General features: G+C 35.8%; 1 protein-coding gene across 2 annotated transcripts in view; it reads left to right on the forward strand.

Moving 5' to 3' along the window:
• Positions 1-316: 316 nt before the first annotated feature.
• PPP1R13B (protein phosphatase 1, regulatory subunit 13B) overlaps positions 317-15,574 on the forward strand; it is a 47,625-nt gene continuing 32,367 nt past the window's right edge. For both annotated transcript variants that reach the window (XM_009327734.1, XM_009327743.1), the window contains exons 1-3: positions 317-464; positions 7,555-7,674; positions 9,171-9,238. In XM_009327734.1, coding sequence (XP_009326009.1) covers positions 317-464; positions 7,555-7,674; positions 9,171-9,238 — 336 coding nt within the window. The remainder of the gene's footprint in view (positions 465-7,554; positions 7,675-9,170; positions 9,239-15,574) is intronic.

Consider the following 15,574-nt stretch of genomic DNA (forward strand, 5'->3'; position numbering starts at 1 on the left):
TTGCAACATTTAAATGCTATGATTTCAAGCATCTAACATAGCCAAAACTTGTGCCTTCCCTCCCAGCCTTATTTTCAGACAGAACTAAACCATTTCAACTGAAGCTTTTAAAAAAATTGTCAATTCAATGCACTGTCAAAAAAAATCAACACAAAGGACTAAAGCTTTGGCAAAGTTACAAGAAACTGGAAACTACTTTGATGGATCGTGGTAACCAACCATAAGCATACATTTCCATTTACAGGGGGATTATAAATCTTATCCATAATCTTGTCATTTTTTTTAATATTCTGCTGCTTTTCTTATTTTCTTTCAGATGATATTAACTGTGTTTCTGAGCAACAATGAACAGATTTTGACAGAAGTTCCAATTACACCAGAAACAACCTGTCGCGATGTAGTAGAGTTCTGCAAAGAGCCTGGAGAAGGAAGCTGCCATCTGGCTGAAGTATGGCGTGGAAATGGTAAGTAAAATGTTCAGTGGAAATTGATTTAAATATATGTACCGATTATAAAAAAGGTAAGACTGACTTTTCAATATTAATGATTTCAAATTGTTCTTTGTTTTTTTTCTAGCAAACTTTGATGCAAAGCATGGTAATTCAATATCTGTAGAGATTAATACAATTCTTGACGACTTCTCCTCTGTTTTCTTCCTCAGCATGGAGTATTTGATAAAATGCATGTGCAAGATATGTTAGTGTTCTGTATTTCTGTTTTTCAAATTACATAAAGTATTCAGTATCCCCATCTTAAAAGAAGAAAAAAAAAGGGGGGAGTGTATTTTCAGTTCTGGAAGCCATTTATTTCAAATGGGCATACAGCATATATAGGATGGAGGGTATTTAAATGACAATACGGAATCTCAGTGATCTTCTCCTATAGTAAGTGGGTGCAGATCACCACCTACATTCTTTCCAATACAATTTCCTCACTATTAGGCATGTGAACACAACCTGAAATTTACAAATTGGTATCGATTTTTTTTTTCCTTCTGTATCATGAATAGCAGATGTTCTGCAGACAGAATTGTGCCAGAATTGGACACAGTATCTCCAGCTTCTTCACTAACATTTCCTCTCAAAGATTTGATAGCCTCCCTTGAGGCAGGTGGTAGTGCCCGTATCCTATTTGTGTTGCAGTTGTTATTTCACCGAATAATGGGGTGGGCAGTTCTTTTCAGGAGTGTGTCAAAACAGCCCTGTTACGGATTCTGTTTCTAGAGGGATTCTTGCAATTGTGTGTAGTACAAGCCTGCAGGTTATAGTATATCAATGTATGGATGTGAGTAGAATCGATGGATGGGTGAGGGTAACAGTTAAGCAGGTTCTTATCCCTCAGTTACAAAGGTCACCCCTGTTCAAGCTGTTTGTCATCAGTTTTGTATAAAGACTGATGAGGTCATAACGATACTGAATTCTTAAATTTTGCATAGAAGGGTTTTATTTTGGTTAGAGGCTTTTTGTCAAACAGACAAAACAGGCGTTATTCAGATGCCTTTGCAGCTTTTAAGTATTAGCAATCTAGAATATTTCCCTCCTCTTTTCTAAACTGTTCTACGACTTTGTAAAGGGAAAAGGTGCCTCAGGAAGTCATTTTCTAACTGGATGGGAACTCACAGAATTTAGGCAAGAGGGAGCAGGGAAGAGGTTAAGCATGGCTGCAGTTCTAGGAATACAAATTCAGTTCATATTTAGTTAGAAAACTGCCTTTAAGGATAAAACTTACAGAAGGGCTAAAACTTTTTCAAATTGGAAGTTTAGATTACGGAGAGTCTATGATGCCAAATGCATCACATAAACTTCTAAAATGGATCTGCAGACTGTGTTTAACAGCACTCAAATATCCATAATATTTTCCAATTGCTTGTCTGTGAAAGTGTAACATATATGGTATTATTTGTTCTTCTGCTTTCACAATACTTTGAGGGTGTACTTCTTAAAAAATGCAGAGAATGTTGTCAACTAGCTTCAAAGGGTGACTGGAAACTGTAGCCAGTGATCCACATCATCTTTCTGGGACTCTTAAACCTTGCAACTGCAAGCACACATTTTCTATAGTAACTTCTAAGATTGAGAGAATATTTTATCTGTGGATATAATACATTATTTCTCAGAGTGTTAGATATCTAAAGCTACAAGTTTCTATAAAGTGAGGAAATAAAACTTATCCAGGAAGTTGTGATGGAGAGACTAAGACTAAATTTGGGTATCTACCCTGTGAATTATGTGTCTATAGTCAATGGAGATCTAGATATTACCATGAGTAGAACATGGAGAGCACTGATTTCAGCTAGTTGTTATCTATTTAATTTTGAGCATCAGAGCTCGCCCAGTTTTCTGAAGTAGACATCTACATACAAACACCTAAGTTTAGGAGCAGAATCCTGCCCAAGGCTTCTACCTGTTGAATGGGTCTGTCAAACTTTTCAAAACATGCTTGTGGCTCCAAGTTTCTTTTAAAACTTGCATGAAGGTGCTTTCACACATCTAGCTTCACTTGCTATATACCCAAGGGGATAACTGTATAGATCTATTCCATTGAAAGTGTGGAACAGAAAACACTAGAGAGAATGAAAGAAAAAATGAAACACTCGCATATGTTTCTGGATCTCTCAAACAGCCCTGTACTGTCAGCAAAAAAGATGTCCTGCACAGTGGTTTTAAGGCTCTCTGACAGGAATTTTGTTTGTTGTTCTTAAATGTAGGATACTATTACAAAATCTGTGTGTTGGTGGCCTCAACTTCTCCCAAAGTCTGTGGTACATAAATTTCTCAGTGAAACAACCTGATTATTATTATTTTTTTAAAACAGGGCATAAATACCATATTTACAAAATCTATGTGTTGGTGGCCTCAACTTCTTCTCCCAAAGTCTGTGGTACATAAATTTCTCAGTGAAACAACCTGATTATTATTATTTTTTTAAAACAGGGCATAAATACCATATTTTTTCCTTCAGCTGCTCCTGAGAGCTAAATTGAACTCATTCCCCTGAAGTTTTTAAAAATAATTTTGCCTGGAGCAGAGATGTGATGTAGAAAACAAGAGTCTGAACAGTTAAATGCAAAGTTACAACAACAACCAACTTAAACTATAATTCTGAGTGGGAAGTGTGAAGCAATCTGCAATGAAACTGTGGCATGTTGTGCCAGTGGGTAGAGTATTTTTTCTCTTCTATTACACTGTCTCTGACCCCTCAGCCCTTATCCTCAAGAGAGCTCTACAAATGTTCTTTCAGAAGACATTTTGGAAAGTAAAATTCAAAACAGAAGTTAATACAGAAAATCATGGGTTGAATAAACACATTAGGTTTTGTCACACACCATAAGTGGTCTGTTCTCTTGGTTGACTCTCCATGTTGCACAGGTGACAAATCACAGCTCTCCATGAGAGAGAGCTGTCATACCTGTCCTCTTGTGAATGTGCTTAACTCCTCCGTTCTACAGGTAGCCACAGCCTCTTTTAGGTAGCCCAACTGAATAATACATGTCTACACAAATTCAAAGCAGTGGGGCTTGTAGATTGCAGTTTTATTGTCAGATACGAAAAACAGTTTGTGTGCCCAAAACTTGTCCACTTCCTAAGCTGTATCGATCTAACAAAATACTGTCTCTTCTAATAATCTTCATCTCATTTATTTGTACACACACATTCAGAAGAAATACTTCATTTTATTTTTAGAGTGACAGAGATAGACCATTTGTCTTCCAGAAAAATGTTATTAAAATCCATACAAGTTTGGCTCCAAAAATTATGTACAATTTCTAGAGTTCAGAGAAGGATTACAATAGCTTAGCTGTTGGAAAACATATTTGTTTATTTTTTATGTTAGCTTCTCTCTGCTTTTGTGTGGCAAAGAAATGGTTGAGGAGCTTCCCAAGAGTTGTAAAATAGTTTAGGTATTGTTTGTATTAGAGTTAAGAAACTGATTCTTCTCACAGCTGCATGGCATAAGCATTTGGTTTATTTGCATTTGATTTTTGTATTTCATTCTCTGTTCTGCCTCCTTTCCAGTTTCTGAAGATGAGTAATAGTTGAAAAAGTCAATAGCATTCGTGCCTGATATATCAGTACATTTTGTAGCACCTTGTGCTTTGTCAGTTTGAAGCTTCCTCTTTTTGCACAGATTTCTCATGCTATAACAGGAGGAGAAAAACCACAGAATATTCTTCCTCATTCCCCAGCTATTGCAAATAGCAGTTGGTAAGGAGGTCGAAAGACAGGTATGACGCCAGGAACTTGTAGTATGTTTCAAGAGAATGGATTTCAACCTTTAAATCCACCCAGTACTCAATTATTCACTTCATTTACATCTGGAATGCCCTTCAGCAATCGGTATTAGTTGGTCTTCCTGAATTTAGTGGTAACATAGAGGCAAGTGACTGTGAAAGAAATAGTTGTTTACTACAAGTGTAATTCTGCAAACCTGAGGGAGGAAAGACTCGTTCCTGATCTTGCAGTGAACTCCCCCACTATGGAGATAATCCATTACTTTGTATTCTGGTTTCATGTATATAGCAGGCATAAATGTGTTTATTACAAACAGCAGGATACTTGTGATCAGGATAAAAACAGATTCTGAAGTATGAAACTCACTTTGTTTTAAATAGTGGATATATAGTTCCAACAGAAAGAAGAGAATTGCAAAGATCTAAAACATTGATGCAGTATCTGTGTTTTGGTCTTTTCAGAGTGTTTCAGTCATTTCAGAATACTTAAAACTAGCCCATCCTCAAAAGTTCTGGTTAAAAGGAAAGGAGTCAAGCTCAGTTCTCAAGTGTCTTTCATAATTTTCATCCAACTTAAAATCTAAGGCAGTTTTTGCAAATAATTACAGATATATGCATATATCACGGTTTTCCACTTATTCATTCATGAAAACAAACATTCTCTAGATAATTTTTTAATGTGGTGTTAAGGTATAGGGGTCCAACCTGTTTATTATTACTCTATACCCATTCTCCTATTTCACCTTTTCTTCATTCTCTTCTATTTAAGCTTTAAAAAATTAAAATTAAAGTTTGAAATAGTGTTGTGAAAATCATTATTGACAAATATGTCTGAAGCTATAACAACTGGGAAAAGTTTAACTGCAGGCTTTTTGTTTGGTTTTGGTTTTGATTCTTAAAGAACAGGTATTTCCAGAAAATATCCCTTTGTGCTATCCTAACTTACAGCAAATAAAAGACCGTGCTTTCTTGCTGCAATTTTCGTGGATTTAAAGGATTTAAACTGAAGGAAGGAATGGGGACTTCAGTTCTCATCATGTCTTGTGTCAAGTGTTAATGTCCATTTCTTCTTCCTCTTTCTTTTCTGAATCTGTTTCATGTAGCTAAGTTGCACAGAATCATTAGTGCTTCTTCATTTTTCTTGTCTCTGTTTCAGTGATGATGATGTTTCTGTTATTATTTTCACCTGTTTTCTGTCTTAATTTAGGGCAACATATCCCAAATTGTTTTTGTGGAAGAATTGCAAAAGTAGTAGAAAATGTCTTTCCCATTTCTCTCCATGGTCATGGCTGAAAAATATTAGCCTTGATTCTTCAAGGTACATTATGTAAATGAAACCTTTTATTTTGAATAGCTCCTAGGATCAGGGCCTTACTTTTAATGGGAGACCAGCCTAACCGGGAGCGATGCTGCAGCCACTCCTCACCATTCCGGCATTAGCCCAACCCTGTTCAGACAGCCAGTTTCTTGGTACTTTGTTATCAAGCTTCAGTTCTTGCTAGATTTACCTAGCAATTTTTTTATTTGGGAAAAATTTCTAAAGATTCTTATCTTCTGTGTCCTAAAGTCTCTGAACTAAGCCATTTAAATATTTTTACACTCTGTGATCTTTAGAAGACTTATGCTGCAATTTTAGTGGGTATGCTTCAGAGCACTTGAAATCTTACTTTACTTCAGGAGTTGAAAAACCTGAAAATCATGTTTTTAAAATTCCTTTTCAAGAACTGAGTTGTAATAAGCCACTGACCTTATTCTTGTGTGCATAAACACTATTGACAATGTATCTTGGAGTCCACTTCAGTGAGGAACAAGAAAAAGAAAAGAAAAGCCTCTTTTTTTTTTTTTTTTTAAATCCAGGTGTTGTGGGTTTTTTGTTGTGTTGGTGCTTTTTTTTTTTCCTTTTTTTAAGGAAGATAGGTAACCTGTCAGCCAATGCATATAATTAGCTTGTGGTTTAAATGACCCTTCCCCGTTGAAAGCAGCTAGACCTAACTGTGGCTAAACTGTGTTAATCACTATACCTATTTGACGTGACAGATTTTGACAAGACGCTTTATTGTATTAAATGCATTGTGAATCAAGTGATGAAAATGTATTGTTCTTTAAATACTAAAATTAAGTATCCCAAGAGTATCAAGACATGTATATGTTTATATAGTTCATAATGCATATAAATGTAGGTAAATTTCATTATAAAAAGGTATATTTGTGACGTAGTTTTCCCAAGCTTTCCCCAAGATATCTGTTACATCTTTGAACCATGTTGTCTTCTCATGTCAAATAGGTTAAGTATGAAATGGATAACAAATTGTTAGTGGTGCTCTGCCTGGTAGGATATACTGTGGTTTGGGTTTTGAGGGCAGAGAGCATTTTGCTTTTAACAATGAAGAACGCAAACTCCACCACCTTCTGGTTTCCATCCAAGCCTGATTTTCTGTAGTAATATTGGTTTGACATAGTGCTGCATGTAGGAAAGCTAATTAAATCTCTTCTAGTATAACTTTATTGTGATTAGAAAATATCTTCTAATATTATGCTTAGTATTAGATCTTAAAAGGGAGATTTTTCTTAACTTAATGAAAACATTTAAAAATAAATGCAAGTATAATTATGGAAACAGTGAAACCTTTGCTTTTGAAATTTTTCATTTTGAAATACTAAATATATAGTGTGCAGCCTCTTAGTAGTAATATATTTGATCAATTTGGAAGAAATAACTACACTATGAGTATGTTCTACGTTTCTTTGGGGGAAAACAAAGAGACCGACTGCTGCGTAGAACTTTATTTGTTCAAAGATTTGCCAGTAATTCCACATATACTGAAATTTAATGTCTGGCGTAGTGTATTGGAGTGGGAGCACCTGCTCACATTCTTAGGAGATGAAATGTCAATATAATGATAAGGCTTTTAGTCTGAGTGGAAACCCAGAGGTTCAAATTGAATGAATCATTTCAGTAATAGAACAAATTATCCATCTGGTGGTGATGGGGAGCAAAGATGCAAAGATCAACATTGTGAAAAAGGTTGTGATGAAGAATTCCTAAATTAGAGTTTCTAAACACTGATATTTTTTGTATGGTTTTGCAAACTGGTTTGGTACTGCTGTTAAGCAATGAGCTATGTTACAGTAACAGGCTAGCTTTTAATACAGTGCAACTATTGTCTGTTGGTGCCTGTTTCTTTGATTTTTGCATAAGACAAAATACATTGGATAGATTGAATTGCTACCAAAAAGGACATTCTGATTCTTAATGAGAGTTCTATAAAACTTTGCTTAATTTAAAATAGTTGTGATAAGTTTTTTTGGTCTTGTACTTTTAGAACGTCCCATACCCTTTGATCACATGATGTATGACCACCTACAGAAATGGGGTCCCCGCAGGGAAGAGGTGAAATTTTTTCTTCGTCATGAGGAGTCACCAGCTGAAAGTAATGAACAGAGTAAGTACACTTACCCTGTAGTGTTGTTACCTAAACACATTTAAAAGATTTCTGAAGTGAGTTTGATTATCAGTTCATTCAGTGAACTTGAGTAGGTATATGTAATACAACTTTCTTATACCAAAGCCATTTTGAACCTTCCTCAGTGGCACATTTATTCATGTTCTCAAATTCCCTTCTCTAGAATAATTTCTACCAGTCTGAGTAATATTTTTGTAGGAAAGCCGGTTTCTATTCCGCTTAATACTGATCCGAAAATGTTGGTGGGTATTAGAGGCTTAATGCATTTTTTTTCTTGTTGAGACAAAGTCCCTACATTTTGAGAGAGTGGGATTGTTCTTTTTGGCCTCCTGTTCTCTTTCTATGATTCAGTTGCCCCAGAGAAAAGACTTAGTAAACTACTTTGCCTCCTTTAGAAACTGAAATCTATTTTACAGACATGATTGGCAGAGGTCTCAGTGGCTTTACTTTCTTAGTACTTCATGCAGGTATATTTAATAGTGGTGATAATTCGCACCTTGAAAAATTGCTGGTCTGCTTGGTTCTACAGGAAAAGTGTTTATATAAAACAGTGCTGTATTAAGTGGGGCTTTCTTAAAAGACTGGAATAAAAAATAGAAGGATTTCAGTTTTCTGATCTAACTAGTATAGACTGTACTTAATTTATGAGAAGACTTGAGGCTGTGCATTATATATTTAATGGCTGTCAGACTGTCTGAAGGATAGGAAAGGTATCTCGAAGTGAGATGTATATTTGCATGCTCAGATTATCCTTACTCATTCAACTAATCTGACTACTACTAACAACCAAATTTCAAGTCTTGGCTGACTTGCTTTGAGCTGGGGTTTCTTTTTGTATTTCTAAGTGGTTCCTGGTTGCTTTGAATGCTAGAAGTAGCAGGCCCAATAATGTATGAGGGATTTTTGTATTAGTTAGGTACTTTGTAAAATACTTGGTCATCCTTTGGGCAATACAAATTTAAAGTATGTTAAGAAATTTAAGATACATCTGAAGCCACAGAGTTTCATGTACAAGGAAAATGTTGCTTCTGAACCATGCATGCAAGGTTTTTTAATTAATCATTGACCTATGGATCAATTTGTAGATTAAAGTTGTTTATAAGGCATTAAAAAGCTTCCTCTACTATATTCATTTATAATGTATTCAACTGAGGCTACTGCTTCTTGTGGACACAGAAATATGAAACTTCAGTAGTCACGCTCAGTACATTCCCTTTTATGACATCATTGCCTAAACACAAGTCAGAAAAGTAGAGTTGCATGTCCGTACTTTTAACAGAGGAAGTCCGTGAAGTAAATGCTTTATTTCTGCTGACTCTGCTTACAAAGAATAATCTAGTAAGAAAGAATTGGAACTAGCAGAATAAAAATTCCCAGGTAAAAGCTGTATATAAAAATTCTTGAACAGATTCAAGAGTGAAAATCATTTGTGTTGAAAACTGAACTTTGCACTAAGAGTGTTACGTTACTTTTAGGTGGACGTCAAGCCCAAAATCAAAGAAATGGCATAAATATACCTGTGGAGAAACGTACAGAGAATGGGGTATGTAATAAATCCTAAAGGTTTCGGATCAATTCCACTCAAATATTTGATGTTTTTAAAATTCTTGTTTTTCAAGATCTGTTACGGTGGGAACTGGTGGAAAATGTATAGATGTTGTTCTGTTTTGATTGTTTGTTTGTTTTTGTTTTAAAGTGAATGGGAGAATATGACTTTTTCATGAATGACTCTAAATTTTCTGTCTAGAAAGAAATTCACTTATGTGACGTGAGAGGCCCCTGGAGTCTTATTAATTACCGCATTTTCTAATCTGTCTTCCTCTGTCTTATTCATCCTGTGTGAAGGAAAAACCAGCTACGTTATTCTTTCATACTAGTATTGCCTGTCCAGACACCTTTCCTTGTTTGATTAATCTCACTGGTATTGATTCATGACATAGCCTCGTATGTTAAAACATGAGAATGTATCTATGGATTGGGATGTTTTCAGATGCTGGTAGAAGGGGTTGCATACCTCTCAGAGCCACCTCTTTATACTGGTTTTTGTGCACTTGGTTCCTTTCTATGCCTATTTTTTATTTTTTTACTAAAATATTACTAGTTTATTTCTAATTTAAAATACACATTACATAGCATAGGCAACCTGTTTGGTGGCATTCAGTGAATCCTGGCATGAACATTTTCTCTTTTACAAGTAAAATGTAGTATATCTCTTTCAAAATTATCATGGCTTAAAAACCTTCTACTTCTGAGCTGAAACTCACTTTACTTTCTTCCCTCTCTTCTCATCCTCGATACTAATGAAGACTCTACAGAGCATATTCTGCTCTCATTTGCTCAGGGCCATTCTGCTGCCTTTACTGAGGCACTATAGCTATAGTTGACTATTTTTAAACATTTTTAAATTTCAGTAAAAACATTTGAGCTCACCAATTCATAGTTGTATTGTCTCTATGAAGCACTGTCAATTTCCAATTATGCGTAGGGCTCTTTCTCAGGGTAAAATAATACTTTAAAAAATTTAAAAGCAAACAAATTAGGTTTTTCAAGCTGAAATGTCTTAAAGAAAGAAAGGACTAAAATGTTAAAAATAATTGTGCAGATTAAACAATTCTGTGCTTATATATTGCCTGATAATTGGCATCTAAAATTCACACACACACACACACACGAATACGCAGGAACAAAGTTGTTCAGTCAGTTTGCAGCTCTTAGCAGCTTGTTTTGTGTATGGCATGTGGGCCTAGTGGAAGGAATTTTTTTCCCTATTCAAAACAGTTAATCATGTATTGCTTTCTACGTTCCTTTTCTGTAGAGAACACTAGCTGATATCCTCTGCTGCACGGATCCGTTTATCCTGCTTCCATTGTCATACTGACAATGTAGTGAGATCATAGTGCTATAATGTGCTAGGGGAACATAACTCTTTCATGACCTCCCCTGATCTATTCCTCCATGTAAGTCATAGCACATATACCTCATTTGAGACGCAGCATCTTTGGAAATTAGGACTGGCATGTGCAGTATGCCTTATAATCTCACTTCTTGGCAGCACTAAAGTTTATGATAGCATGGCTTTGTATTTAGTTCAATTTGCTGTTAATTTTTGTGGGTAAAGCTCAGACCTGGTAACTTGAATAACACTGCTACCTGTGTGCCATTCAGTATATATTTTTAAAAAACCCCAAAAGTTTGGCCACAAAATGAAAAATTATTAGGGAACTGATCACTTTAAAACGGACTTTTACCAGGCTTAGGAAATTATTGAAACACAAGAAAGACTAAAATCTGAAGGGGTTATATTAATGTACATTGTGGTGGGTTTTATGACAAAAATAGTGCAAATTAGGTTTTGAAAGTGTATAAAACTAAAATTTTCAATTGTACCAAGTTTTAAATCAGAGGGGGAGGGGGGGAAAGAGGTGGCTTCAGGATCAAGGATTTAATCAGCTTACACTTACGTAATGCATTAGGCTTATTCATTGTCACTGGCATACTGAATGCTAGACTAGCCCTAAAATCAATACAAACCAATGGAACATTGAAGACAGCTCAAATCTTACCAAATATTCTGCATTCAGGTATATTTTCATTATGTGTACTGCTTTAATGATGAAATAATTCATTTTTACTTAATAACTGGATAGAGCTGAAAGTGTGACATGCATAGAAAACTTTAAGATGAATGTTTGCTTTAATGTTTGAATCAATAGTCTTGGAAAAAATAATGGGCAATCTGTCTGGAATTCAATTTGGATAATTCTGTTAACTGGCATTTTGTCATATGCAGTAGGATTTCTTTTTTTTTTTTTTTTTTGTTCTTTGAAACTATGTGCTTGATCAGCAATTGTTTAAATAATGGTTAGCTTAAAATCATATTATATAACTACTTCAGTTTCATTAGATTATCTTCAAAATAAAGATTTAATATTAAAAATAGAATAGGCTACGTCTCTTCAAACAGTGAAACGTGCATTCTTGTAAAAAGAATACTTATCTGTAAGTGATCTGAGAGCTTTGCATTCTGTGTAACAAAGTCTAGAGGAAAAACTGTGTGAGATTTTGTAAATTGACCAGTTCTGTTATTCCTGACCGTTTGGGGTTTGCTTTTGTTTACAACTATCCTTCTTGGAAATGGAATTATGCTGCAATCAGGGCCTGATCTCTTTCCACGACTACACAAAGGTATAGATATGTGGAGATAAGACTTTTACATAACCAAACATTTCCCTTTGACAGGGAGATTGGACAGTGTCTCAAGAGGGATCCTGTTCTCTGAGAATAGCTGCCTCTTCCTCCTCTTCCTTTCTTTTGCATGTGTAACTGAGCCACTTTGATTTGAACACAAGTTGTAACAAGGGAAATTCTAATTAAACATTGGGAAAAATGTTTTCTCAATGAGATTAACAGACATTGGAACAGATTGCCTGGAGTCTGTGGAATTTCTATCTAGCTGAATAAAGTCCCGAACAATCTGAACTGCTACGAGCAGGGATTGTTGAACCGGGTGACTTCCAGAGGCTCCCTTCTACCTAAATTATTCTTTGATTCTGTGATCAGTGGCCATGAAACAGTGGTCATACAATGCTGGTTCTTGTTTGCTTCCAGATGTCCTAGCATGATCCAACCTTCATTCCATAGAAGCAGCAGCGGTCTGAAAACAGTGAGACAGAGCAAATACAGTTGTAACCACTGGGGGTCAGTGGTAGACAGGAGAGGGACTGGGAGCCACCCGTCGTGGTGCAGCTACCAGTCATCAATAGGAGAAGTGGATCAGAGATGTACTTAAAGGAGGTCCCAGAAAGAGGACTGACTGGATGATGATGGTTTTCCGATGAAAAGGTAATCAGATAACCGAGGAATTTCTTGGAGATGAGAAAACAGGAAAGCAGATGCAGCTCAGGACGAAAAAAGGATGGGGTACAGGAACATGATAGAAGTAAAGTGTATTGGACTGAATAGAAGTAGATTAGTGTAATGAAAACAGTCTGTATATGAAAACAATACTTGTTTGCTGTAGTTGCTTGGTTTAAATTATTTTGCTACTTGGTAATTTACTTGGGAAGAATAAAATGTCAGTTTGTGGTCTCCTGTACCATTCACTCTTTAACTTATTTTTGCTCTTTCTAATATTAAAATTGCTCCCCCGATTTAGAGAGACTGATAGCAATATGCTTTTTTCTTGACTGAAGCCTTTGCCAAGAAATACAAAGTGGAACCTGATTTTATCTCTCACTATGAAATTTGTGTTAGCTTTAGTGTAAAAGAAACTCATGTAGAGGAGGAAAACTTCACCATCATCCCAACCTGGAGAATCACACTCCTGTAAATTTTCTTAGTCTTGAAGCTGTGACGGATAGATAAAGTTGAGAATTAAAATTTTGTGCTGATTAGATAACAGAACTGAGCTTCACTATTACTGTTAAAGCAGCTCAAATCAGGCTTTTAGCAAAAATTTTACAGCAAGTAGTCCAACTGTTCTAGCTTCAGGGGACTCTTACACTTTCATGCTGGGGGAATTGCTCAGGGAAATTCCATTAACAGGTAGGTTAAAACTTCTACATATAAGTACATGCAAAGCAGTTTTTAATAGTACTGATTTAAGTTAGGAGAGCATATGGTTGCTGACGGAGAGTAGATAGCCATCTGATGCAGTCAGTCTTTGTATCCTATTCCATCGCGGCAGTAGTAAAGCTACACTGCTTTTGAGTTCCTGTGGTATGGCTTGTCAAATTTTAGGCTTAGAGTTTAGATAGATTTACATGTGGTGCTAAAATCCTTCAGTAAAATCATATGTTGCTCATTAGTTTTAACCATTTGAGCCATACAAGTGTGACTACATAAAAAGGCATTAAACATCTAACATACACTTTGTCATATGTTTCTTATGATATGACAATTAAAATTTTTAAAATGTGTTCTAAAAAGCATCTGATAAAAAAGTTTCAAGGATGGCTGAATGGTTTTACAAGTATACTTGAACAGGCAAAATACTTGTAGGTTTCCGTAGCCTGTCAGGCAAAGATATGACAAAATCTAATTGTAAGGAAAAAGTCAAACAAGTTAAATTTTGAACAGAAGTAGTAACCTCAAGAGAAATACGTTATATGTACTTGCTCAAAGGTTCTCATTTGAAATGTTGAAGGATAAAGAGTTTAGTCTGGAATAGAAGTTGTTCTTCAAACCTCAGCTGCAGATTCGATTTAATATAAGCTTGTAAGTATTAAGTACTTTCTGTTTATAACATTTAACAATGTACTGGAAGAGGCTGCCATTCACGTACAACAGGTTTTAATCAGATTTGTTTTAAATGAACAAATAACTATGTCAGTCTTGGAAATCTAGATTCTTTCAGGGGTCTCATAGCAAAGTCTAAGAAAATAATTCCATTAAAAGATGATAAAAAGAAATTTAGGCCAAAGGAATTCTAACAGTTGCAGAGAAAAAATTTTTTTCTGAAGGAATTTTCTTGCAGGCTTCCTGGAACATTTTGACTATGTAAAAAACCTGGTAATTAAATCAGATCCAAGTTTTCCTAACTTTCTGCAGCAACTTTGTTGCTTTTGTTAAGGAGACAAAAATGATTATATCTGCCACTTTTACAGTCAAGTGTGTTCCCTTGTCTAAGACATACATACCTAAAGTTATTTTTACCTGTCAGAGACGGGAGCCTTGCTGCCCCTGCAGCAGCCTTCTGCACCGTCAGACTTCTAGTTCAAGCCCTGGGTCAGCTTAATAGAGTTTGGATTCTCCTCAGACTGATACAGTTCTTCGTTAAGTCTGTCTGAAGCATTTTCCAGACAGCTGGCAGTATTTTGCTCTTCAAAAAACAGAAAAACTAATCCAACTAAAGGGGAAAAAAAATTAAATTAGGAATTAAAAAAAAAAATTACCGTCTAAAGCTAATTTTAATGCATACAAATAGCTTTTGAATTCTTGCTGGACTAGAAATCCCAGTCTCTTCACACCTCAGTAAAGAATAGTTATGTAGGGTAACATCTCTACAAGACTAATAGCTATGTGGTCTCATAGAAAGAACTTCTATAAAGCTGTAGGGAATTAAAATGGTCCTGACCTCATGCCTCACTCTGAGGCCCCTTGTAAACTTTTTAGGCAGAATCACATCATTCTTGGATTTGGAATGTCATAAACAGTGTTTTGACATGTCCTGTGCAATTTCAAATATATTTAAATCCATAATGGACAAAGTTACTAGATACTTACATTTTATGAGAATAATTTGATAAGTATCATCACACTTAATCTGTGATTGTTTTCCTGTTATAATTTTAATTGTGATCGCATTAGTTTATGACTAATATTAACTCTTAATATCTGACTTCATTTGTTTTGAGGAGTCTAAAGATAGTTTGGCTAATTGGGAACAGGAAACGCTCTTGGAACCCACTTGGAACGTTGCGAAAGGGCTGTTTTCCTCCATGTCTTCTCCACGTATTTACATAATTTTTAATCTCTGCGTTGTGGTTTAACCCTCAGGCAGCTAAACACCACACAGCCATTCACTCACTCCCCACCCCCCGCAGTGGGATGGGGGAGAGAATTGGGGAAGAAAAAAAAAGTAAAATTCATGGGTTGAGATAAAGACAGTTTAATAGGGCAGAAAAGGAAGGGAAAATAATAATAATAATAATAATAATAATGATGATGATGATAAAAGAATATACAAAACAAGTGATGCACAACACAATTGCTCACCACCCACCGACGGATGCCCAGCCACTCCCTGAGCAGCGGTCACCGCCCCCCGGCCAACTCCCCCCAGTTTATGTACTGAGCATGACGTCCCATGGCATGGAATGTCCCTTTGGCCAGTTGGGGTCAGCTTGTCCTGGCTGTGCCCCCTCCCAGCTTCTCGCTG

This window comes from Pygoscelis adeliae, unplaced genomic scaffold (genome assembly GCF_000699105.1).
Source record: "Pygoscelis adeliae isolate BGI_AS28 unplaced genomic scaffold, ASM69910v1 Scaffold130, whole genome shotgun sequence".
NCBI lineage: Eukaryota > Metazoa > Chordata > Aves > Sphenisciformes > Spheniscidae > Pygoscelis > Pygoscelis adeliae.